The sequence below is a fragment of the Chlamydotis macqueenii genome, chromosome 14 (genome assembly GCF_036417535.1).
Source record: "Chlamydotis macqueenii isolate bChlMac1 chromosome 14, bChlMac1.mat, whole genome shotgun sequence".
Taxonomy (NCBI): Eukaryota; Metazoa; Chordata; class Aves; order Otidiformes; family Otididae; genus Chlamydotis; species Chlamydotis macqueenii.
Window position 1 is genome coordinate 4,087,565 of NC_141569.1, and position 26,364 is coordinate 4,113,928.

General features: G+C 39.5%; 1 protein-coding gene across 10 annotated transcripts in view; it reads left to right on the forward strand.

The window, feature by feature from the left end:
• Positions 1-26,364, forward strand: part of ANKHD1 (ankyrin repeat and KH domain containing 1) — a 123,033-nt gene that overhangs the window by 76,569 nt on the left and 20,100 nt on the right. For 8 of the 10 annotated variants that reach the window (XM_086758851.1, XM_086758842.1, XM_086758844.1 and 5 more), the window contains 13 exons: positions 6,830-7,573; positions 14,178-14,323; positions 14,475-14,586; positions 15,381-15,526; positions 17,030-17,172; positions 17,885-18,098; positions 19,326-19,501; positions 21,061-21,223; positions 22,409-22,504; positions 22,792-22,908; positions 23,970-24,144; positions 24,522-24,975; positions 25,419-25,496. In XM_086758851.1, coding sequence (XP_086614977.1) covers positions 6,830-7,573; positions 14,178-14,323; positions 14,475-14,586; positions 15,381-15,526; positions 17,030-17,172; positions 17,885-18,098; positions 19,326-19,501; positions 21,061-21,223; positions 22,409-22,504; positions 22,792-22,908; positions 23,970-24,144; positions 24,522-24,975; positions 25,419-25,496 — 2,764 coding nt within the window. The remainder of the gene's footprint in view (positions 1-6,829; positions 7,574-14,177; positions 14,324-14,474; positions 14,587-15,380; positions 15,527-17,029; positions 17,173-17,884; positions 18,099-19,325; positions 19,502-21,060; positions 21,224-22,408; positions 22,505-22,791; positions 22,909-23,969; positions 24,145-24,521; positions 24,976-25,418; positions 25,497-26,364) is intronic. The other 2 variants (XM_086758850.1, XM_086758852.1) reach the window with 1 other exon arrangement.

Sequence of the window (26,364 nt, forward strand, 5' to 3'; positions counted from 1 at the left end):
TGCTCTTGGATTTCTTCAGGAAATCAACTGATGTGGTAGTATCGCTGTTGATAAGCTTGTCTAGTTTGTAAGTGCAAGCTAATGTTTAATAAGAGTGGGATCTGAAGCTCTCAGTGGTGTTTGTGATTCTGCCTTAGTCTTTCTCAGAGCGTGCCTGGTGAGCGCAGTGGCCTGAGCTTGTGGCATGTTTTTTGAACATTATCGAAAAACAACATGCTAGTGTAGCAAGGAGATGCTCAGGAAGTCTGTGGAAAGCAGCAGGGTTGTTTTCTTAGTCAAAGTATTTGAACTATGTAAGGTCTTTTTAAACATTTGGAGACTGAGATATCAGTTATGTTGTAAGTTGTTTTTTTTTTCCAGATCTCTTACTTCATAGCTAATCTGAAATTTTACTTACAAATGAACTAATTTGCCTTAACTGCGTGCTTAAAAACTATCAACGGGCTGTCATTAGACTTCTCCACTGTTGCTCTTAAGTGGGCAGTAACATGCCACGTTCTCAGTGGGGTGCACGTTTTCTTAGAATTCTACAAGACCTAATAGACTGAAGTTATTCACATGAAAGCTGCCCACATCTGCATTTGATATGGAAGACCAGAGTTCCCTTAAAGTTGAGTAGGATTTTTGGAACCTCTAAGCTTTTAAAGTTAGACCTTCGACATACAGTATTGCCTGTATCCCTGTACCAAATTTGCTAAATCTAATGGCTTGGGAAAAGGAAAGAAAAACAAACTCCACATGGCTTAAATAGCTACAAATTCAATAAATATTTTTTACTCCAGTATCTGACTTTTATTCCTAATACTGAGTTATATACTGGCAGATATCTCATGCATTGTGTAGTTTAATTGAAATAGTGGCCAGGTAGAACTAGAAAGATGATGTTTTCCTCATTGAGGAGAAAGCATTAAAAAAAGCAAGCTGATATTCTTGCTTTTCCATTCTGACTCCTTTCAGACTTCTCTACTGTACAATCCAGCTGTGTGTGTGTTGTTTCGTGTGCTTCAACATCTTCTGACTAACTCCTGCCATTTCCTCTGTATATTCTGCCTGGATTACCACCTGAGCTGGTTATCTGGGATGAGTTACCAAGTGAAGTAATAGTCCATGCCTCATGCCTTTCTAACTTTACTAATACTTTCAAAGTAGACTTTAAAGACTTGGGTTGTTTGTTTTGGTTTTTTTTTTTTTATGTGAATCTTTAGCAGTGCAGACAGATGATTTAAAAACAAGACACATGTGCAGGTCCCCAAGAGCACAAGCGTATTAAAACTTTTTTCACAGTGGTTTGTGAAATTCCAATTCTTTGAAGCTTGTCACCTGCTTGCTACAGACTAATTAAATTACATCTTAGCAATTTTCCAGTTAGATACCACCAAGCCACCAGAGGAAACTTGGGAAGAAGACTAAGATTGGAAAGTAACTCAAATTTTTGAATGTCAGAAAACTGAGTTAAGGTTGGCTTGGTTTCAGCCATGTAACTAACTGTTGCCTGTTGGATATCACTGCACCTATTCCCTGCAAGTTTTCCATAGAAACAGCTGCCGGAGTGATAAGGATTGGCAAAAATACTGCATGGGTTGCAGGAGGAATGGAGTGAAAATGCAAACTCATCTGATTATTCAGCCCTCCACAAATCATCCCGTTCTTTATAAAGAATAATTAAGTATATATTAAAAACAATGTAGCAGGTTAATTACTTCGGAGAAGTAGGGTATTTTTTTTGTTGCTCAATTAGCCAGATTATATAATATTGTACTTTGCATTTGTATGTATAAGGATTGATTGATTGTTTCACTGGCTTCTTAGAGCTGAATTTCTTACTAATATGAATTACAGTTAAACACAGAATTTTCATGAAAATTCAATATTGAGCTCATCTTATTCCTGTTGATGAGGCTGGTGAATTATAATTGCAGATTGCAAATCTAGCTTTTGACTTCTGAGTGGAATCAGATTTTTGAAAAACCTTAAAGTACAAGAAAAGTGGACAAGTAACTCTGTTGACAAAGCACAAAGATCTTAGTATGGATTTATGCTTTCTGACGTCTGCCTTTTGTGAAGTGAGGAGCAGATTGAATCTATGGTTTTGATTGGTTGGTTTGTGGTGGGTTGGTTTTTTAATTGTGTTCTGGTTTTAAAGTTCTAGGTAATACTACCTATCAGGATAACACGGTGGTTCATACAGATTTATAAACTAGGTATTGGTTCTGGGAGAGAGGATGTATTTGAATGTACAGATGTGTATCACGCAGTTGACTTTTTTTCCTTGATGTCATTTTTTTTATACTGGAAAAATCCTCTGGAATTTAACTGTTTGGATTTGGATCTACTTTTTTTTTTTCCATTTAACAACTCTGAAAGATAAAGAGCTGTCAACAAGTCCTAGAATTTAATCTAATACAAAGTAAAGTATAATAACTGTTATATTGGCAGTGGCCAAGATGAAAACCACTAAGCTGAAATGCCAGTTGTGTTGACAGAAACTTCCTGAACAGTGTAATTGATTGTACAAACAAACCTTTGGTCTTCTTTAATTTTCTGAAAAGACCTTTGAAAATAAAGTAGTGATTTTTCTTAAACTTTTGTTGCTTGCCCTGAAATATAACAAATGTCTGTCTGTGCTAATTCATCAGCTTTTAGGGTAAGATTTGAACTAAGCTTCATTTATGTAAGAAAATTACTTATCTACTTCATGTTTCTTGGACGCTTCCTTGAAGTAAATATCTCAGTTCTCAGACTTGCAGAGGGCAGTGCAAGTACCTGCCTGTCCTACTACTGTAAAGTACAAGGCTGTCATTTGGTTTTTAGCAAATGTAGACAGTACATCTAGTAACAGTGTCACTGGGGTCAATAAGCTAGTTTTAGATAGGTTTATTTTGGACTGGTAGCATCTGATCTGTGCTGCTCTGTTCATTGTGAAAGGGCTTATAAATTACTTCTTTCTTGGGAGAAGACTATGTGTTAGAAGTCAGAGCTAGACAAGCAAGTTCCTCAAGAATCACAAGCGCTCAGGATGGAATTATGGTATCAGACTGGTTTGCAGGCAGCAACCTGCAAAGAGCGAATGTGTTTTAAGCAAATTTAAATTGGAAGAGTTTAATTGCTTAGGAGAGCCACCTATAAATCATAGAAAATAAATATATGAAGGTTAAATGACTATAAATATGAAGGTTATTTTCTCCTAACTCTTGCTTACAGTGTCTAGGACCTTTTAAATGTTACTTGGAGCCAGAAGGCGTTAAAAACTGGTAATGGTGTCCTCCCTGCATGTTGCTGAGTGCTCAAGAGAGCTGTAGTCGTGCTTCGGGAAGACTCATCTGGGTGAACAGACTATTGCAACTCAGGTACTTAGGAGACTGTCTACAGTGTACAGGAGAAGTACAGGAGATTTTTATAGGAAACGTTTACCTCTCATTTCCTGGAGAGAATAAGAAGTCAAAGAAATGGATGGGAAACTCCATTTGTGCAGAGTGGGTCTTACCCCGAGTCATGTGTGTTGGTCAAAAAACTGGCTGAAGACATGTGCATGCTCTGCAGGAATGGTGCTGAAGGTTGTGCTGGTTAGGTTAGGGACCAGAAACTGTGGAAGAATATGGAAGTGTAAATAAAAGAGCAATTGGTGCTACTGTTCACAAAATAAATTTGGAAACTGTCTCTTCGATACTCTGTGGCTTTCCTGGCGTGCCCATGACCACTCTGGGTTTTCTGTCAGCTGAACAATTCTTTGTCCTATAATCATGATTACCTGATAGTAGTTGTGTAGCAACATCTAAGTTTCATTGATCTTCAGTCTTCATTTCAAACAAGTTTTCTAAAAGTGGCCAAAACAGTTACTTTAGAGGCTAGATTGACTACTTAATATTGCTGGGTTCAATTTTGTAGCAGGTTGGTTGTGTAGATGATTGATGCTCCACCAAAAAGATAAATTAACAAAATAATAATTAAAAGTTGAAGTAATTATTATCTGGCCTATGATTGGATTTTTAAGTCTTAATGCACTTACTTATTTCAAAAGCGAAAGTATAAAGTAGTGTCTTGTTCATAATTATTTGCTAAAATGGGCACAGTATTTTTCAGGATATCATAATATAGAAGAGATTTGGATAAAATAAGAAATGGCTACTTTAAAATACTTCCGATGTTATAACACTGGATTACAATGCTTACATATTCGAAGCTGCCAACAGCATCTTCTCCACCTGGTTTGAACTAGCTGTTCAGGTGTGTGTGTCAGGTTTAGCAGATCTCTCTTCCTACCCCCCTCATCTTCTTCCAGTATTCCCAAGATTACATGTAGCAACTATTTTCTGGCATGGAAAGGGTAATCTGGAACTCGAAAAATGGCACTGCTGCCTAATTAGAAGCTGATTAAAGTAACCTAACTCTTCTGGAAGTTGAGAGCCCAGCTCTTCACTTGCTGGTTTCCTAATGCCTGTCTTCAGAAACCATCTCAACTTTCCATGGTCATTTGCAGTCTGAGCAGCTGTCTGGGGAGTGCTGCCCGCTGGGAGACCAGCCTTGGCTCCTTTGCCTATCCAGGGCTTGATATGAGGCTGTACTTCTGCTCTTTACTTTCTCTTGTGCTTGTAGAAAAGCTTTCTGTGACAGGCTTGTTTCCTCCCCAGGTGGGACTTAATTGAGAGGGACAATACTGGTACCTTATTATCTGGGGGCTCCTTGAACTGCAGCTTTTCTTTCTTACAGAGTGATGGAAGCTGTCCAGAGCTGCCAGGTCGTGTGAAAGCTTTCTGTTAGGCTGGAAAGGATAGATGTGGTAACCTTAGGAATGACACTAAACAGAGCAGTGCAAAGGGTTCCCAGGTTAGTCACATCTTAAAGGCAGGGTTATTTTGCAGCTCAGTTATGACAATATTTCTGCTACTTCAGCAGTGATGCAGTTTAGTTTCAAAAGACAACAACTGACTTTTATTAGTTTCTAACAGAGATACAGACGAGCATTTCAGAGACTTTTTGTGAGTGCCAATATATTTTTCAAGAGTGATCTGCAAAACTTAGATTGTAAGTCACACTTGTTAAAAAGAAAGAGTAAGTATATAAACCCTAAGTAAAAAGTACAAAACCAAAGAGCCAGCAGCTCATAGCAGGCTGGAGTTAAATACTCACCAGCCAGCACAAAGCAAATTATTGCTAAACTTTAGTCAAATTCTGTATTGTCTTCTGAGAAACTGTCTTGGGACTGGCTTATGGTTCAGAGACAAAGTAATAGCGGTTGTAATAGGTATTCACCTGTACAAGGCAGCTGTGTAAAGTACTGAGCTGGAAGAAGAGCTTACTGAAGGGTGTCTGCAGTGTTTGTGGGATGCTGGGCTATTTCCTGGGGTTAAGATTTTCGGTTTTTCCCTGAAATTTAGATACGGTTTACTTTCTCTTCAGAGAGTCTGGTGAAGTTATTTAGCACAGAGTTGGTTCAGTGCTATTTTAATATTTGTTCTTTCTCTTTCTAAGAGAGAATTCTCTCTTAAGAGAAAACTCTCACATTTGTTTACTTTTTCAATTAGTTCCTCAAAAAAAAGATTCATTTCGGAATGAGGTGTATGCGACTCCTGTTTTGACAGCAATGCGAAGTGAAGTCACTTGTGAATTAGTATTTTGGTGAAGGAAGGCCCACAGAGAAATAAATTTGTGTTTTAAGAATCTTAATCCTTTTAGAGCTAGCGACTGTTCTGGGACTTAGTTCTTGCACGCAGATTTTCACTTAACTGTGTGATGGTTAGGTGACTTTATTAAGCCATGGTTCAAACTGTACATAATTTTAATTCCCCTTTTAGTGATTAGTTGTATGAGTCTGCTTTGTAAATATTCAAGAGTTTGTTTGTTTTAAATAAAGCTACATATATCACTGTTTGGGTATAGCAAATGAGTGTTAGTGCAGAAAACTATTTGATCATGCTAAAACCTTCCACATCTTTAACTGAAGCTTCTTACACTGAAGTCATAATTAAAATTTCAGCACTTACTAGATTCCTGTTAGCAAGATCTGACTGGAGGTTTCACAGACATGGCTTTTGGGAAGCAGCCTTGGGTTGCTTGAAGGCAGTGAGAGCTCAGAGTGGAGCACTGCCCTAGCTTGCTGTTCCTTGCTAGATTTGTGTTGAAGTTTTGGGGTTTTTTAAGTACTAATAGTGAGCAGAATTGTTAACTTGTTACTGGAGAGAGAGGAGGCAAGCAAGCTGTTAATTTTGTCTCAGAACTTTTAAAAAGATGCTAAAGCTGCAAAATATATTTCTATACACTAAGTCTGCACCGGCAGGATTGTTTGTAATGTGGAGGCGGAATGCTATAGTGTTTGGAGAAATACTAGTTCAAAATACTGCTTTTACTGTAGAGTTAGTCTTCCCTCAAATATAGACTGCTTTTCATTGTAACCTTGCTGTTGAAAGTTAGCCTCTGGCAAATAGTCTTAGTTAAATTGCTCTGCACACCAGAACAACTTTATTTAAATTGCCTTGCTCTTCTTGCTGATTTCACTTCCCAGGTGCATTGTCGGGAATAAGGAACCTTTATGGTTTCTGATATACCTTAAAATTAAAATAGCTGTGTTCAAACGGATATTAGGATCAATATCGAAAATTCCAGCCATATGCTTTGTCCTTTCTTGTCTTAACATGGAGAGTAGGGTTTACCTTTCTGTGGTTTGACAGATGTTCAGTGTTAGTTGTAAAGTTTTTTTGTTTTGTTTTTGTTTTTTTGGTTGATTGGGTTTTTTTGTTTTTTGTTTTTTGTTTTTTTTTTTTTTGGTGGGTGAGAGGGGGGGTTTGGGGTATCTTCAGCATGGCATTTTTTCAAACATTTTTCATGTGCTTAGGTGCATCCAAGCAGAAGTCAAGTTCCCTGCAGGTAGCAGATAAGGACCTACTGCCACCTTTTCACCCATACCAGCCTTTGGAATGCATAGTAGAAGAGACTGAAGGCAAGCTGAATGAACTTGGACAGAGAATTAGTGCTATTGAAAAAGCACAACTTAAATCATTGGAATTAATTCAAGGTGAACCTTTAAATAAAGATAAGATTGAAGAACTTAAAAAGAACAGAGAAGAACAAGTACAGAAGAAGAAGAAAATACTGAAGGAGCTGCAGAAGGTGGAAAGGCAGTTGCAGATGAAAACCCAACAGCAGTTTACCAAAGAATATTTGGAGACCAAAGGTCAGACAGACACACCACTTCCCCTGCAGCAGCAGTGCCCACTTCCAGGGGTCTTCCCAGAAGTGGAAGCTGATAAGGGTCTGCCAGAGGATAACTTTTCAGGGTTACCTCAGGTTGGCACAATCTTGTCTAAAGATGGCGAGCAACAACAGTCTCTACCACCTGCTGAACAAATAGAGTTTGTCCCTATCCAGCCTTTGCCAGCACCGCAATGTAATTTTTCTGGTAATTTAGGTTATAATGGGACAGAGTCTCTTGAACTTCAGAAAGCATTAGGGAATCAGCAAAATGTAGGACAGCAGCAGCAAATTGCTGGGCAGGGGCTCTTAGTTCAAGAACCAGACGGATTAATGGTTGCCACTCCAGCACAGACGCTTACCGACACTCTTGATGACCTAATAGCAGGTGGGTTAAGAAATATACCTATTTTTGCATTAATTTGTGTGCTCAGTTTCCCTCTCTCTCCTACCCTCCAGAACATCTTGGGGTTTTCCAGTTCGGGAATACTTGCTTAAGAATAAAGTTCCTGATTAGTTCTGTTAATCCTAACAGTGACCTCCAATTCTAACATGAAACTTTTAAATATCTTTTTTTTCCAAAGTGCAAAACTTCCTGTACTGGAGACCTGTTTTAGCCCCTTTGGCCTCATCTTTTTCTGCACTTCTTTAAAAAGCCTTATTGTGAGTGATTAGTAGTGCCCATTAGGAAACCTGAAAGTGTGACAATTTTATATCTTCTGTAGAATTTTTCTATACAGGCTTATATCTCAGTGTCTTTCGTCAGTGTAGTAGACTTCTCTAGAAAAAGCCAAATTGTTGTCACTTGTATGGACAAATATGTCCATCTCCTTGCTGCTCAAGGTGTTGCTACAGTTTAAACACAACCTGGAATCTGCGCACAAGCACTCAGTTCTGTAATGGCTTATGTTTTCAAAATACCATCTAAACTCTGGTTGTTGTACAGGAATATCTACTTGTTACATCTAACATGACAAAAATGTGTCCTGTTATCTGGATGAAAAGCAAAAGTGCAAACATCCTTCCATTTGTTGATAACAATGTGAAGAGGAATGGAAGTTCCTATACATTGGGTTGTGGAAAAAGAGGTATTGTTGTGGTTGACTTCGTTTCATGGATCTGACTAGCTTTGATGTTTGCTACTGGAGTAGGATATAGCCACTGTTGTTTAGTCTGTAGGTTTTTTTTAATTTGGTGTTTTTCAACTTTTCTTTGCACCTCATGTCTGTCCCTCAGCCCTTATTTTCCTGTCTCCTCCCCAAGCTCTGTTGTCATCACTGCCCTGTACTCTGAAGTTCATTTCAAGGTTGTAGAAATGTGCGGTAAGACCTTTTGCCAGCAAGTCCTGTGAACTTTTAGAATGGTGTTTGCATCAGGCTCATGCAAGTCAAGACTGCCTGCCAGTTTCCAACCTCCCATGGAAACCATAGTTGGTGAAATAGTGTGGTGTGTTTTGCCAGCTGCCTTCAGCTATACAGTGTAATTCCAAGAAATCCTCTTGTATTATTATAGAGAATCGTTCTTAGGTCCTCCTTTTCTGGCATGGTGTGCCTGCCTCCCCCACTCTATGGTTGGTGCTCTTCAGAGTATTCAGCCAATGTTAAAACAAAAATGCAATTGGATTATTCTTTATTTTTATTACTCAAGATTTAGTACTTGAGCGTGGGAGGAGACAAATTTGAATGGTTAATTCAAAACATAATCCACAAGGGCTTAATCTTTGGCGTAGTTCTTGTTGCTGACAGTCTAACATATGTAGCGCAAGACCATGTAGAGTGTGTGTGTGTATATATATATTTATACATACATACGCACTCTTGCATAGTTAGTAGCTGCATACTACATCCAAAATACTGGGCATGCCCAAAACGAAAACCTGCTGCAGTCAGCTGAGTGCAAGAACTGTGCACTTTGAACAAAGAATGCAAACTAGAAAAACTTTTCTCTTAAAAATAGTTTTTAAAGCCTTGACTAGGCATTGGTTTGTTTTCTGAAACTGTATTACTGTTTTTGCTAAGTAATTAAAGACATTTTTTGCTAAGAAATTGGATTTACTCGTTTAAAAAATCGATACAGACAGCATGCTCTTCTGCCACTGTTAGAAACTATATTTACAGAAATGCAATTCAAGGAAACTTTAGCTGTTGAATTCCAGAGGCTCCTGCAAAAATGTATTGATGTTTCTTTATTGAAATATTTTCTTCTGAAATTCATAAGTTTGTTTTACCTCCCTCCTCCTAAAAAAAAATTGTTGGAAGAGAATTAGATATTTTGCTCACTTTTAAAATCCAGACTGTGTAAAGAGTGACCCCTGTGTAAATTATAATCCTACCATAACTCAAATTTATGTACATTTTAAAACAAACTGTTAATTTACCTACTCATACTCGAAACTCTTTGATCCATGTTTAAAACACGATACTTTTCAACAGACTTGCCCATTAGTCCTTAGTTTTGTAAAGAATTTTTAAGTGATAGAAGCTCTGAGAACTGATTTTTACATGCGTGCTACAGATGCCAGATAAAATTAAGCAGTTTGTGCCTGGTGCATGGGAAGTCTGTCTCTTAGAGTCTATCTCGTGCTTGCGTGTGCCGATGAAGTGTCTCCCTTGATCACGGTACCACTGGTGGAGCTGCAGGAATTCTGGTGAGTGACTCTTGGTTTAGAAGAGGTATGAACATGTTTATTCCTGCTGAGTATTCCAGTTTGCATTGGGTCTACTTCAGAAGAACAGAAATGATAAATCGACTTCTTACCCTCTGCACTGAAATACCTTTTACTGTTGCTCTTACCGGTGGCGATGTAAGAGGCAAATTTTTCAAAGCCTCAATTGAGAACAGTTGTAAGGGAGAACTTAGATTCCTGCAAAGCCTCAAGTCTTTATTTTGCTGACTAACTGAATTGTGCCAACGTACCTAAGTGGAGTATTTATTTGTCAGACTGCTGGCCTAATTTGTCAGCTGCTAGGTGTTTAGATGGTTAATGTCAAGGTGCAAAGCGCTGGAAGTCTTGCTGGCAGTCCGTTGCTGACAGACGTTTGCCTGCATCCCCTCTTTCATAAAGCTATGCAGAATAACGAAGTAACTTTTGGAAAGTCAGGTAATACCTAAAAATTAAGCAGCTCTTTCCACTCCTGAACGTTTTGGTTTTGCTTGTAATGGAGTGTATTTACATGTGCTGAAACAAAAAGCTCACAACATCCTATCTTTGAAGGTGTGACTTATTACAGTCAAAATTTTAATTGGGTTTACAAAGGACATACAGACCTTGTACAGTTTAGAGTGGGAAAACAATAAATTAATTTGGATCTCATTTTCCAGTAGAAGAGGATGTTTTGGAGCTCATTTTCATTACTCTGTACACATTTGGTTTCTTGAAGTGTCTTGTCTTGCATACTTGGAGTTTCATTTCAGTTCAGAGTATGCTAGGTTTCTTAGTTGGCAGTATCTGAATTGAGACTTTTTTGCTGTTGTAGGGTATTCAAGATGAGGAATTTTCTTTGTTGCTAAATTTTGTCTCTAGTTGGAATATTTTTTATCCTGTTCGTTCTACTCAGCTGGTATTTTTAGTCAGGAGGGTGGCATCTCTGTGTCTGAGTGACTCCCCTCCTGCAAGCTCCCATTTGTATACAGAAATTCCAGGCATGTTTTCAGAAACTTTTTCAGCTGTTACTTGGTTCTGAAATTCTGGTTGTGATCATTTATACAGAATTGTCATATTTTAAGGTAATGACTTGGAAGGTGACATCTGAGTCAATGTATTTAGGATTACTGTTTGGAATAAAACTGGATAATCTGGAGTGAGAAATGGTGACTCATAAAACAAGACGCAGTTACCAGTGTGCAAAAGCCTCTGTGCAGTAACACGTTACTGAGAAGCTGCATAGATGAGCTGAAAGGCTTGGTCGATCATGAAAAAGGATTGTTTATTTGTTCTGAAAATCCCAGTTCCTTTGAGGAAAGGGGAACTGAAATCCAAGTCCAGTATTCATGAGTGTCACGGTATGACATCTGTTAGGTAGATGCAGTTTCAGACTTCCAGAGCTGCTTGCTCGAGGTTCTGCCAATGCCTTCACAGTCGTACTTAGATAAAATACCAGATTTAAAATATAATCTAATACTTAATAATAAATAATATAATCTAGTACTTAGGTTAATTTTTTTTTTTAAACAATCAATGCCTGTCTGTATGTGTTTATTGGTACCCTTCCCAGTAAAAAGACAAAACGCCTGTTCAGTAGGAAGCAATCTGCATATTGGAAAGTTTCCCCCTTGTTTTCTCAGAGGGTGAAAGCTGCACGCTTTTCTAGTCCATTGAAATCCTGCAATGCAGCATAGAGATGCTGAAGGTGATCACGCCCCACGGTTGGTTTTATCCCCTCCAGCTAGCCTCTCCTCTTGGAGTCCTGGGCAGTGCCAATGCTGCTCTCCATTGCCAAGCTGCAGTGCTACAGCTGCTCCTGTGTTAATGCCACTTATTGAGATTAAAGTCTGGAATGGTTATAGTGGTATTGCTCCTCAAGGAGACTGCACGTTAGCATCTGGTGCTTGTGAGTAGGACCTGCTAAAGTCTAGTGATCCCCCAAGACATCCTCAACTTCCCTGAGGCCAGTGTCAGACCGATGAAGCCATCCCCAAGGGCACACCTGGGCTCCTCCTGGTAGCGGGAGGTGGAACCAGAGAGGTGGCTCTCACGTTGTGTCCCACTGGTAGGATGACTTTGTCTGACTGGATGGGGTTCACAGGAGCGGTAGCTCTCCTACCTCCCATGGTTGAGGTTGATAATCCAGAAACAGACTTGGGGAAATATGAGTTAACTCCAATTTCATACAAATGTATGTCAAGGGATGATGGAACCATTGTTGCAAGGTCATCTTTGAGTTAAAAACCTATACCGTTGTTCCTGTGCACATGAAGCGCTTTGTGCGCACTCATATGTTTCAGCAACATGATGAAAATCTAAAGTATGCAAGAAATACTTGGACATTGTCAGTCATGGTTGTGAAACGTAGGGAATTGTGGAACCTTTGACAGCAAGACTGGCTATATTGCATAAAGGACTCTTAAACCCCTTAAACCAGCTCAAGTGGGCTCCTGTGTACCCCTGCTTTGTATGCACAGCACATGCATGTGTTTTTAGAGATACTCATAGTTGTAAGATCTGAAAGCATTGAGCCAGTGTATTTCATGAGGAAGGACCAGTTGGATTAAATATAAGTCCTCAACAGGGTGGCTTGGAGTCTTGTATTTTGGAAGGAATAATCTTTAGAAATCCAGTGTCTTGCACTTCAGTACATTGAGCAAGAAAACAATTGTATTGCATTAATTAATGCTCATCTGCTGCTATAAGTGATAATCCATAGTAAGCAGATGAAGCGTGGGAGTTTTTATATTTGAAACTTTTAATACAAACCTGGTTTGCTCGTGAAGGTTGTAACATGAAGCAAAAGTCAACTCTGAATTCAGATACAATACTTTTGCTTAAATGTGGTAGCCAAATGTTAATGCTGTTTCAGCCTGTGGACGAAGGAGAATGCTTTATTTAAAAAATACAACTGAAAACTGTCACCTCCTAAAATTTCAGTGACAAACCCTCCACGTTTCCAGAGCCCAGCTGAAGTGATCCATCTAAACTCACTCCAGTCTGTTTCCTTTGTCGTGCATCCTGTAGGCTGAGTTAGTGGCAGTAGTGGTCATGTTGAGGATTTTTCTAAGACTTTTCCACCTGTACCATTTTCCTATGAGTAATTGCCGATGTGGAATTTGTCAGTGGAATCAGGAAGGTAGAGCTGGGAAAAGTGTGCAAAAATTTTAGTTATATGCAGATTTGAGTTAATTTTTCATCTTCCCTTGTTGCTTGAAACACTTGGACAAAAGGAAAATGCCACTGCTTGTTTCTTACCTGCAGTTGTTAGTGTTTTCCATCAGTTGCTCTTTCCGGGAATACTACAAAATACAGTGTGTTTTGGAATAATTAAAGCTAACTAAGTATTCCATCTAATGAGGCTGCACAGTACAGAAATTTGGGACTCCAGCAGTGACAATACTTGTCAAATCCAGCTGCTGTCTTAGCATGGCTTACCATAGTTTAGAGTGCACTCGCAGCTAGTGTGTTGAACCTTCCTGCTGGTTCGTTTGGGCTCCTCTTGGACACTCATTTGGTTATAATAACAGGCAGACACCTTGGCCCCACGATATGTATGTGAAGGGATATTTCTCTGCTTCTTCTGGTAAAGCTTTGTTTAAAACTAGTTGAATAAAATTTGATTCTCAATTACCAATTTTTTAAAAGTTGTTGTTTTTTTTTAAAAAAAATGATAGTCACATTCCGTGTGTCCTTGAGCTGTGCTAGGTCTTTAGGATGAAATCTTTTATCGGCTGTGGATCAATTAGAATAAATTTTAGGGACCACAGACAGTTTTCAGATTGCTTATTTTTTTTGACTGTCCCCTCCTGTCTGCTTCTTTTCTACCCTTCCTGGGTCGTTTTAACTTTGGGACACAATTAATGATATAAGTTATTGTCAGTCATCTTGCTTTGAAAACCTGCTCTGGAGCCTAGGTGTGCACTAATCTTTACATGAAAAACTTTTGAATTCCAGAATGAGACTGTATTTCTGAACATTACGTTTATGTTTTAGTGATCAATCATTTGCCTGCTTAGACTGAGCATCTCATTGAAGTCTAACAGTGAATGTTACAATTTGAAAAGGATAACCAACAATCTTCATAATTCATACTCATAATGCATACAGACTAATTCATAAAATTATTTTCTGACTTAACAGAGTTTGGAGACTATACTTACACTGTTAAACTGCCAGAAAGCTTCTTTGCACAAGAGACCAGCTCGTTTGTTTTTAGGAATGCTAAACTTGTTTTTCTCTATTAGTGTTTTGATATTCAACCACTGCAGTTTTAGGGGACTAAATATTTTTCATATAAAATGCAACGTTCCTAAGAGTGGATTTATAACATGGTATTATTTTTCAGCTGTGAATAGCAGAGTGCCTAGTGCCTCCACCAGCTCCTCGCACACTACCGAACCCCCTACGCCTGAGCCGTGTTCACATGCATCGAGCAACGTGCCCTCGCAGTCGGTGCTCCCTATGTATCCTTCAGTTGACATCGATGCACATGTGAGTAATTGCAATAGAGTTTGAGCGGGTTTGCTTTCTGCAAGTTCTGAGAGGAAAAAATTTAATTTAGTACTGTCTTAGAAGTGTTAAAGTTCTCTTAAAGTATTTTTAATTTCTGATTATCTCCTTCTTTTTCTTCCCAACTGTGAAGACTGAAAGTAATCATGACACTGCTCTGACCCTTGCATGTGCGGGAGGTCATGAAGAACTTGTATCTGTACTGATAGCACGTGGTGCCAATATTGAACACAGAGACAAGAAGGGTAAGCTAAAACAGTTTGAGCATGAACTACAACTTGAAACAGTTAATTTCAAATTGGGATTTGAGATTCTTTGCTTCAGAAAAATCACCAAAGCTTGCAAAAACTTAGAATTGTAGTCTTGCAATTCATGTAGAAATATTTGCCCTATAAAGCCAGCGACGTGGCATGCTTCCTATCTGTATTTTTGAAAGGAGGTGCAACTGAGTGGTATCTTAAGCAGAATTGTGAGATGTGAAGCACTTTTTGTCCTTATGAGTCACCCTGTACAAAAGACCTTAGTGTACTAGATAGAGCTGATAATGGGGGTAAATATCAAATCTGGCTGACAAAGCTAGTGGGGAGTAGTCGTCAGGTGGCGTATTATATTGTTCCAAATAACAGACTTCAGGAAAACCTCAAATCTTTTTGAGCTGAGAGAACAAGACCACCATGTCTCTCTCCTTGGAGCTCATGTTGACCACTGGAAGTAAGCAACATGCGCAGTGCAGATTTGTTCACTTGGATCTTTACTAAATAGGAATTAAGTGCAAAGCTGTGATTTCTCTAAAGCAATGAGCTTGTTGGAAATTTAAATTTCTTTTGAAGAGCCTATATTTGGCTGGAATCAGAGCCTAGATGTATAAGGGTCAGGCCTAGGACAGGGTCTGAGATTGTGACTTACACCAGCCCCTAGTCGAGGAAGTCATGTCTGATCAATAGAGGTCATTGTGAATTAACCCTTTTGTGCATTTCTGCTCCTTAATGATACTTTTGAGACTCTCAAGGTCGCTTTTAACATGATCTCTTGTTACTAGGTTTTACGCCTTTGATTCTGGCTGCAACTGCTGGCCATGTTGGTGTAGTGGAAATTCTTCTAGACAAAGGTGGGGATATAGAAGCACAGTCTGAGCGCACAAAGGATACTCCGCTTTCATTGGCATGCTCCGGTGGACGCCAAGAGGTACAGACATATTTGTCCTCAGTGGGTTTGAGTTGTTTTTTGTAGATAGTTTTGTAGAGTGAGTTTTTGTTGTCGTTGTTGATGGTATAATAAATCATCCTTATTGAAGGTTTTTAACCTGTATAAGTGTAGCTAATTCAAGTCTTTTTCGTCTTCCAAGAGGAAAGGGAATTTATTATTGTCTCCCTCCGCTAGCCCAGTTTTGTTATAACTTGTGGTCGTTCTTCTGTTGATGTATCCTTGCAAGATAAATACTTTTGTGAGGGTGGTAGAGATTTTTAAGGAACAACTTTATTCACTGAGCACTTCCCTTATGCATCTGCTCCACTCTCAAAACTAAAACAGCTGGTGCAGACATACAAGGACAGAAACTGGAATTTTGTTTTGGCAGTACATGGTTTTAGTGATTATATGCAGGGCTGATAAGTGCAAATACAATGCAGGGCACATTATACTAGTTATACTAGTCTTTCAAGGATGTTTCTGGTTTTTCTCAGCGGTTTTTTTTTTTGTTTTGTTTTGTTTGGTTTTTTTTTGTGTGTCCAAATAAGATTTGTTAAATCCTTCCTGCCTTAGTCATGGGCATACTAGCTTAAAAGATGGCATGGAGATGGCAAAGGGCTCTGTGCCAGATACAGGAGTGGTAAGTTTTGTAACTTGCACGGATTAAAACAGTTGGCCCAAAAGTGAAAAGTTTCCACTTTGACCTTTTAGTTGCAGATCTTTAATAGTTAAAGTGCTACTCACAAATAAAAGGAGAAGTCAGTGTGGCCTGTGATAACATTGCTAATTGAACTACTTAAGTCTTTTGTTCTTACTCTTTATTTTTTTCCTTATGCCAGAATTTACCTTTTATAGCAATTTGCTAGGCAGCCTTTTCTTCTGGCTTATTTGAAAATCACCTAGCCTATTTTAGTAGTAAAATGAGGCCCACTAAAGTGCAGTACATCACTAGAAATGTTTTAATTTTCCCCCACTTTATTTTGCTTAAGCAGCTTCTTATAGAGAAGTCCTTCCTTGTGCTTGTTCCATTAACATTAGTTGGTCTGATTTTTACCATGTGTTTTGTAGGAAAGACCGTATCATACAGATGGTCAAACTTGACTCAAGTGTCATTTGAATTAAAGTTGTGGGAGTTTCTGAAAGAAGTGCTTAAACAGTGTGAGACATTATGGGATTAGGATAGATCCCTTGTTTGCGAACTTAAGATTCACAGGAAGAGCTTCACTTTAAAGTCTTGCATTTTTTATTAGATAAAATGATCTTTCTGGAAGACAAGTGCTGCACATCTACAACCCACACAGGTTAGCTGATGCTAAGTCTGTACAGTGCATATGTAAAAATAAAGCAAAAGAGGATAGAGGTTTTCCCGTTGAATCTTATCTATTGGCAATGGCAACTGGTAGCATACTGGAAGGTTTGAACATGTGATAACATCCATTCACTTCCTGGATGTTAACAAAGGCCGCAATATGTCTTTTAATATGCATGCTGTCTTTCCAGGTTGTTGATTTGCTGTTGGCCCGGGGAGCAAATAAAGAACATAGGAATGTGTCTGATTATACGCCATTAAGCCTTGCTGCATCTGGTGGCTATGTTAATATCATCAAGATTCTTCTCAATGCTGGGGCAGAAATTAATTCAAGGTAATGAGTGATGTACACAAGATGAACTGCAGTATAGCACAGACATGCTGCTGTTGACTACGTACTGAGGCATAGCTTGGAATCTTTAGTGCTTTCAGATGTCCTTGCAGCCTTTCTACGCTGATGTTATTCTTTATGTTCATGTTATCTTAGTGCTTTTGAGTTGCCTTTAACTATCACAAGCTTCATCTCCCCTATACCTAAATTTTGAGAGAGATTTTTATTGTAGCTTGCAAACCTTTTCCTTCCCTTTCCCTTTTCCAGCATTCTGGGATCTAGAAGTCAAACTATTTCCAACAGAACTAGGTAAAGGAATCAACCAAAGCACTCAGGGCAGCTCTATGTGTGTGTGTTATGTCTCTAAAGCCTCCTCTTTATTCCTTTTAAGAAAACCTACATGTATTCTAGAGGCATGTTCTGAATGAATCAGATGCAGCCTTGGTTTTTGGTATATGTAGTTTAATGTGTGCTTCAGACATCTGAAGGTATTTTCCTTGTTTATAAATTGCAATTGTCTATTCCATGTAGTTACTCTCATGGTTTCTCCTAATCAATTAAAAAACGCTAGTATTTTAGGTCACTGTCTATATTTCTGTATGTTATATGTTTCTTTCTGGCTGACACCAAAACATTTGGTTCATCTTAGATACACTTATGTATCCTATAGCATTCCTCTGGTTCTGGAAACTGCAGTTTGTTTCTTTCCCTTTAGGACTGGGAGTAAGCTAGGTATTTCTCCTCTGATGCTGGCTGCTATGAATGGTCATGTACCTGCTGTGAAACTGTTGCTTGATATGGGTTCTGATATTAATGCCCAAATTGAGACCAACCGGAATACAGCCCTCACCCTGGCCTGTTTCCAAGGCCGAGCAGAGGTGGTCAGCCTGCTTTTGGACAGGAAAGCCAATGTCGAGCACAGGGCAAAGGTAAGTGTGGGAATAGCCTTTCCTTACGGCTTATTTCTGAGTTGTCAAGTTTCTTCAAATTTTCCTGTTATTTTGAGCCTCTCTAGGCTCAGAGGACTTATTAAATCAGAGGACTTATTAAATGTTCTGAAATAAGTTTTTTATTAAAAAAAAAAATGAAAACATCAATGATGATGAATTTTTGGCATTAGGGAAAAGCTGACTGGTCCTTCTGAGTTCATAATGAAACTTTACTCTTGTTCTGTAGTACTGAGAGACTTCTCACGTTTAAGCTTGACATGACACTCATTGGCGGAACAGATAGACAAATTTTTACATACGAGTGAAGTCTAGGCAGGAAGAGAATAGTGTTTCTTACAGTGATTCTCATTTAGAACAGATTTCTTGCCTACAACAGAAGTAGTTCAGTCAAACTTTGTAAAGCTTTTACGTTGCTGTAGAACCCATGGCTTCAGTACTGTGACTTTTTGTGCCTCTGAAATGCTCCACAGGTCCCATCCTTTGGTACTCTGGGACAGCTTTGTGTCTCCTGCCATAAAGCAAGCTTAAAGCTTGTGTAGACAGCCAGACTGATTTCCCCAGCACAAAGGAATTTTTGGTAACTCCTAAGGCTGCTGAAATAATTGCTGTGTCTGTCTACCCCGCCTGCTTCTGGAATGACTGTGGCTGGAGAAAAGGGGATATGGATAAAAGCCAGCTCTCAAATGGTCAGTTGGGCATGTTAGCAGCTGGTGTAAGTTTATTTAACAGTCTAGCCTGGCAACTAAGTTGGGCCTAGATCAGTCTCAGCGCTGAGGGAGGCTAGAGAAAAGCTATAAAGCCAGTTTCTGAGCATTTTCATAGAAACACTTGTGTTTTCATTTGGATCTGTTCTAACCTCTAATTTAGAGATCCTGTTGTAAACTTTCTTTGCTGTTGAGACAGGTATCTGGTGGTATTTAGTCAATAGTCTGTTTGGGTTTTTCTAAATCAAAGCCCAAGCATATTTGGGTTTTGGTTTTTTATTTTATTTTATTTTTTGTTTTGTTTGGTTGGGGTTTTTTTGTTGTTGTTTTTTGGGTTTTTTTGTTTGTTTGTTTTGAGAAAGAGGCTACTTGAAGTTAGGCTCCTAAACTAAATACGTGCAGATAAAGAAAAACTTTTATTTCCCTGTGTAGAAATAATTTATGTCTTACCCAAAGTATATTGTACAAACTTGACACTGTGTAACTCATTCTCTTTGCACAGACTGGTCTCACACCTCTGATGGAAGCAGCTTCAGGAGGATATGCAGAGGTTGGAAGGGTTCTCCTTGATAAAGGAGCAGATGTTAATGCTCCACCTGTACCTTCCTCAAGAGATACAGCTTTAACAATTGCAGCAGATAAGGGTCACTACAAGTTCTGTGAGCTCCTGATTAATCGGTAAGGTGTTTTTTCTCATTAGTGCCACATTTGTTCAGTGGCAAGAGTGCCCATGTTTACACTGCCTCATGCATCTGAGAGCAAAGGGAATGGGAAGCTTTGGATGTAGGATGTTGTATCAGGAGTATCCTGATACTCCAGTGTTAATTAAGCTAAGCGTGCAGCTGGGACCAGTGGTAAGCAAACAGTGTCTGGCTTGGCAGCTCTGTTGGCTCTATATTAATCCAGTAATTCCCACATGAGCATTTCCCCACTGTCACGTGAAGTCCAAAGCCTGGAAGTAGCTCTTGAGCTCTTCAAGCATAACCCTACGTGCCGCTAAAATCTCAAGCGGCTGCTTTGTCCTGTGGGTAGTCACGACATTAATGATTATTTAAAGGACCCATGGTTGCTATTTGCATAGCTGTGGTGCAGTAGACTACATCAGGTGAGTGTTTGTTTCTGTAAGGGAGGTTTAAATAATCCCTGTGTCACTGCATTGCGACTTAAACAGCAGATTTCGGGGACAGAATGTCTCTATCCCAGCCACTAGACTTCAGTAATTAAAGATATATAGAATCATAGAATGGTTAGGGTTGGAAGGGACCTTCAAAGGTCATCTAGTCCAACCCCCCTGCAAGGCGCAGGGACATCCCCAACTAGATCATGTTGCTCAGGGCCCCGTCCAACCTGGCTTTGAATGTTTCCAGGGATGGGGCATCCACCACCTCTCTGGGCAACCTGTTCCAGTGTTCTACCACCCTCAGTGTAAAAAATTTTTTCCTAATATCCAATCTAAATCTACCCCCCTCTATTTTAAAACCATGACCCCTCGTCCTGTCACAACAGGCCCTGCTGAACAGTCTCTCCTCATCTTTCCTGTAGCCCCCTTGAGGTACTGGAAGGCCGCTCTAAGGTCTCCCCGGAGCATCCTCTTCTCCAGGCTGAACAGTTCCAGCTCTCAGCCTGGCCTCACAGCAGAGCTGCTCCAGCCCTCTGATCATCTTTGTGGCCTCCTCTGGACCCTCTCCAACAGGTCCATGTCCTTCTGATGTTGGGGGCTCCAGAGCTGGGCGCAGTGCTGCAGGTGGGGTCTCACCAGAGCAGAGTAGAGGGGCAGAATCCCCTCCCTCGACCTGCTGGCCACGCTCCTCTTGATGCAGCCCAGGATGCAGTTGGCCTTCTGGGCCGCAAGGGCACATTGCCGGCTCATGTTGAGCTTCTCGTCCACCAGCACTCCCAAGTCCTTCTCCTCAGGGCTGCTCTCGATCCATTCTCCACCCAGCCTGGAATTGTGCCTAGGATTGCCCTGAGCCACGTGCAGGACTTTGCACTTTGCCTGGTCGAGCTTCATGAGGTTGGCACAGGCCCACCTCTCCAGCCTCTCAAGGTCCCTCTGGATGACATGCCTTCCAGCACCACACAGCTTGGTGTCATTGGCGAACTTGCTGAGGGTGCACTCTATCCCACTGTCCATGTCGCCAACAAAGACATATCCAATTGATCTTTTGTGATCTTAATTCCTGACTTCCATCTTTACTCATACCTTGTTTCACTTGATTACACTTCTACTTTTTTAGAGGAGCGCATATTGATGTTCGTAACAAGAAAGGAAACACACCTCTGTGGTTAGCAGCTAATGGTGGTCACTATGATGTGGTTCAGTTGCTTGTGCAAGCAGGAGCAGATGTGGATGCGGCAGATAATCGGAAAATTACACCTCTTATGTCAGCGTTTCGCAAGGTAGGAGTCCAACTTAATTTTATGTTTCAATGCTTGTTAAATGTTGTCAAAACAAAGTTTCTGATTTGATCTTAAATCTGAATGCTTGATTTTGGAAGAATCAAATATAACACAGCAAAATAACTATTTTGAATAAATTGCCTACTTTGAAGTAATCACAATCTGTGTACTTTCACAGATCTAATTTTTGAGAGGTGAAAAACTTTGTTCCATAAACCATGTTAACTTTACTATTTCCAGTTATACACTGTCCCAAAACTTTCACTATTTGAGATGTCACTGTCTTGAGGTTACCATAGTCCGCTCTAAATTTCTGTAGATTATACCACTTGTTTCAGTCTTGTTTTTGAGATGAACAAAATACCAGTCTGTAATAAGCTATCCTGATTCTTTTGTGCTTCTCCTGTTCCATTACTAATTTGTTGTTGAGTGGGGCACTTTTTGTGTGGTCAGGTCTTTTGTTACCGCCTTTTCTTCTTGGCAGAAGAACGTTGCTTTGTGATGGTTTCATCGGTTATGTTGGATGCAAGGAGCATAGCTATAGCAGGGAAATTTATTAACTGTAGGTGCTTTGCCTTTAACAAAATATCAAATAAGCGTACAGCTTTTTTTGACAAACAGCAATACTGAGCATGCTGCTGCTGTCCCTCCACTGCTCTGAAATAACTTCAGAGGTAACGCTGGATACTTTCTGTGTGGTTGCACAGTGTACCTTGTCAGTGAGTGGGTCCAGCAGCAGGGGAATGTGTTTGCCGGGATAATACTTGCGTGGCTCAGTTCCCTGATCAGACTTACCCTGTAATTGAGCAATCTAAGTTAGCTCCCTGGTGTGAGTGGATTGGGGTGGCAGGTGAGGTCTGAAGAAGGTGGTCTTGGCGATTACTAAAAACATGAACAGCTACCTCTGCCCTTGGGCCTGGTTTGGTCCTTTCGGTACTTTAAAATCATTTGATATTAAAAAAAATACTGATGAGGAGTTATCTTTGCCAGCATGATGTAGAACAGCAGACATACTGTCAACACTGAGCAAACAGTAACTACCTTTCTTCCCAAACAGCAGCTTACCAGAAATGTTCTTCCTTATTTTTAGTCTTTTGCATTGGACTAAGAGGTATCAAACTTGTATTTTGATGTTGAATGTTGATAATGGTATACAAGAGATTAGAATTTTCTTTGCTATTATAGGGGCATGTGAAAGTAGTTCAGTTCCTAGTGAAAGAAGTTAACCAGTTTCCTTCGGACATTGAATGCATGCGGTACATAGCGACGATAACTGACAAGGTGAGTTTAACTTTCAGAAAAGACCTTGTCCCTTATTTTCAGTGAAAATATACATGAGAAATTCTTAAGTATTAAAAAACTGAATGTACATATACACTTGATTCAGAGGTTTGTGCATGTCTTGTTTTTAATACAGAACTTTTTTTAAAAAAAATCAGTGTTTAGACTCCTGTTGAAGTAGTTTGTATGTTTATGAATACAGGGAAGTTAATCTCATGCTTGCAGAGCAAGCCTCACTCCTCAGTTTTAGTTTATTATGGAGGTAGTGAGACAAGTTTGCATTCCAGGACCTGTTGAAAAAGTGTCACCAGTGTGTGGAGACAATTGTGAAAGCTAAAGACCAGCAGGCTGCAGAAGCAAATAAGAATGCAACTATATTGCTGAAGGAGCTAGACCTGGAAAAAGTGAGTAGAGAATTGTTGTGTAGCGTAACTGCTTTGAACTACATATTAATCTCTAGGCTGTATTCCCTGTTGGTGCTTCTTGGGGCTTTCCTTCCTCTAAAATACAAAAAGTGGAGTGTATACTGAGGGTGGCAAATCAGAACTGACTTCTGTTTTCAGCCACTCTGTTGTCCTTTTCAGCAAAGCTTGAACTGGGCAATAGTTACCTTAGGTAGTATCTCTCTTGCATTTATTTCTTCAGTGCAGATGATATGTGAATAAAGGAGGTCTTCAGTCTCGGCAGCGTGATACGTGGTATGTTCTAGATTGTGTGAGACATAGTCCATAAGCATTTTATGGACTTCTACTCAGTGTTACAAAGGAGAGACTACAAGCTGCCCAATGAGCTGTATGGAATTGGGCAGATAGTGGGGAAAATCAACTCCTCCCTAACTGAGAATACCGTGAAGTGTCCCAGAGTAATGCAGACTTAACACTTCTTAAGCACTCTTCAGTAGGCTTTCTTAATGGAGGCTCTTACGATTTTTGACAAATGTGTTCCGTGTTAGTTTATTGAATTTTCCAGGTTGCTGACTTATTAAACACCTATCAGTTGCAGTGGAAAGCTACAATATAGCATAGTTGACTGATTCCATGTATTAAAAAAGTGGTTAAAATTATTGCAGTTTTTTCTAGAAAATACTCTGGGAGATCCTTTTGAGTCAAAGATGTGAATGCTGCTGCAAAAATATTATTATATATATCAATGTTAATTAAAAGTTTTTGAGAAAGGACTGAGATGATGAGGTTTTACTGACTTTCCAGTGGAATTATATTTTTATAATACCTCTGTTTTGGTTGGTTGGTATTTTATTGTCAGTCCTTAGAAGTTTTGGGACCAGCTAGTTCTGTTGTTCCGTAAGGTCTGCCCGGTTTCTGCATAATGATTCAGTATGTGACAAAGTCATTCTAGTGCATTCTGTTCTTCCCCACCCCCCCAGTTTCTAGGGAAGATCTGAATTATAAGTGTAATTTAGTCTGTGTGGAAAATGTTTAAATATGGATCCTTTTCTCCTACATAGTCAAGAGAGGAGAGCAGAAAGCAAGCTCTTGCAGCTAAAAGGGAGAAAAGAAAGGAAAAGAGAAAGAAGAAGAAAGAGGAACAAAAAAGAAAACAAGAAGAAGATGAAGAAAACAAGCCTAAAGAAACTCTGGAACTGCAAGAAGATGATGATGAAGAAGAAAATGATGATGAAGGTAAAGAACAAGTGTTTGTATGAACAATGTAGTTGTGGGAGTGCCTTTCCAACCACCTAGGTAAGGGTATCTATTTGAAAGCTGGCTTCTCTGGTGCTATGACATTGTTGCATAGTTTCTGCCATGGTTCATCCTTCTGCAGTCAGAGTTCCTGGCAAAACTCATTTCTTCACTTTTTTTCCCCCTCCTTTTTTCACTTCCCCCCCTCTCCTTTGTTTCCCAAAAGTCTTTCACTCTTGCAGGATTTGCACCTGCATGTGGTGCAAATAGCCTGACAGCTCAGCAAGGAGCGTAACTTCAGCTGTAGTGTCTTCTGTCAGGGCAGTGATTTTTATATTTTGTGGATTTTAATTGTATATCATCTGGTTTTCTTTCAGTGGAGCAAGAAGTTCCGATAGAGCCTCCTAGTGCAACTACTACAACTACAATTGGAATTTCTGCAACTTCAACTACTTTCACAAATGCCTTTGGGAAGAAGAGAGCTAATGTGGTGACTACCCCCAGCACAAATAGGAAAAATAAGAAAAATAAAACAAAAGAGACTCCTCAGAATATGCAGATAATTTTGCCAGATCAGCATATATCTCTAGCACAGCAAAAAGCAGATAAAAATAAAATAAATGGAGAGCCAAGAGGTGGTGGTGCAAGTGGGAATAGTGATTCAGATAACTTGGATAGCACAGACTGCAATAGTGAAAGTAGCAGTGGAGGTAAAAGCCAAGAGCTGAACTTCACAATGGATACAAATTCCTCTGAGCGGCGCTATGCCTCATTGCTTATCGCCTCTCAGGAAGAAAAAACGAGCACCTCTGCTTCAAAAACACCAACGAGGTGAGCCTGCCCTATTGCTTCCTTATTGTTTCACAGGATTTTACCTATACCAATGGAAATTTTCTGTAGCTTAAGCTTTACATCAGCTGGTACATTCACAACATCTTGAGGGACTGTTTGCTTTATTTGTGTACCTATTAATACTGTCAAGTTTGTTGAACATAACCTCTTTTAAAATGGTAAAGATATATATATAAATTTGGCATTGCTGGCTGATTTTTGATACTAGTTTAGCAAAACAGGCAGTTATCTCTCTGTGTTATTTAAGCATCCATGTGCATTGTCAACTTAATTAGTATAGATTTTAAAATGAATATGCTGTGACTTTAAAAAAGAAGTGTCAGCTTTACTTACAATCTATTTACAGAAGTGGTTTCATTACCTTTTGGTTGTTTTATGGTTTCATCATTGATTCATTTGAATTGCAATCTCTTTGTTTTAAGGAGGGAAGAAGTTGATGACGCTGAGCATTTCACTTGCCAGGTTGATGGTCAGTTTGATTTAACCTTGTCGAGCCAGAGGTGAGAGTCAAAAGAACTCGGTGAATATACAGGGGCTATATGAACGGTCTGGAAGATCATTCAGTTGCCAGGCAATGAGTTAATAACTTTCATAACACCAGCTTTTGAATAGGTCATTAGTCTGAATCAAAAAGCTTAGGTCCCATCTAAATCTGTAGTCTTTGCTTATTTTTACATATAAGCAGTATGAGTCTGATCCTCCATAGTTTTCTTTCTTTCCCTGTATTAAGGGAGGGGAGAGGGTATTGGGGGTTGATCTACAGGACACCTGGGTGGCTGAGAACCCAGCTTCAGTAAGAATGCAAACATTATGGGATCAAAAAGGGCATCAAGCGAGAGGGCTCTTGGCAGATTGATTGAGGCACTTGTTTGGGAGTGGGAAGAGAGCTGGGATTTTCTTTTTTCTTTTCTTTTTTTTTTCCCCAGATTAAAGTTAGGTGCAGAATGAGTGGATTTGTCAGCCATTATAGTTGAGGGGGGTGGTGGTGGTGTTTTGGATTACCCATCAGAATGTTAGAAAATTGATTTTTGCCTCTGTTATGTTTTATGAACATAAATTGTTTCTGCCTTGGACCTTTCATCCAAGGTCTTCTGCAAAAGCCTTTGAATCCTGTGCAGTTCACTACAACAGGACCAACTAAATGCGTACTTCTAACTCCTTGTTAGAAGTGATGTTTCTGTTAGGTAAAGTACACCTAAGCAATAAGACATTATGTAAATATCATAATGGGACTAGTATATTCTATTAAATTCTGCAGGTGCTCTTTGGCTCTTGCACTAGGCAGACTTTGAAAATAATTTCTAAATTCGCTGCTCTTTAGTTCCTCTTCTCTATAGTCATAGACATGCTGATGACAAGGCTACTGTA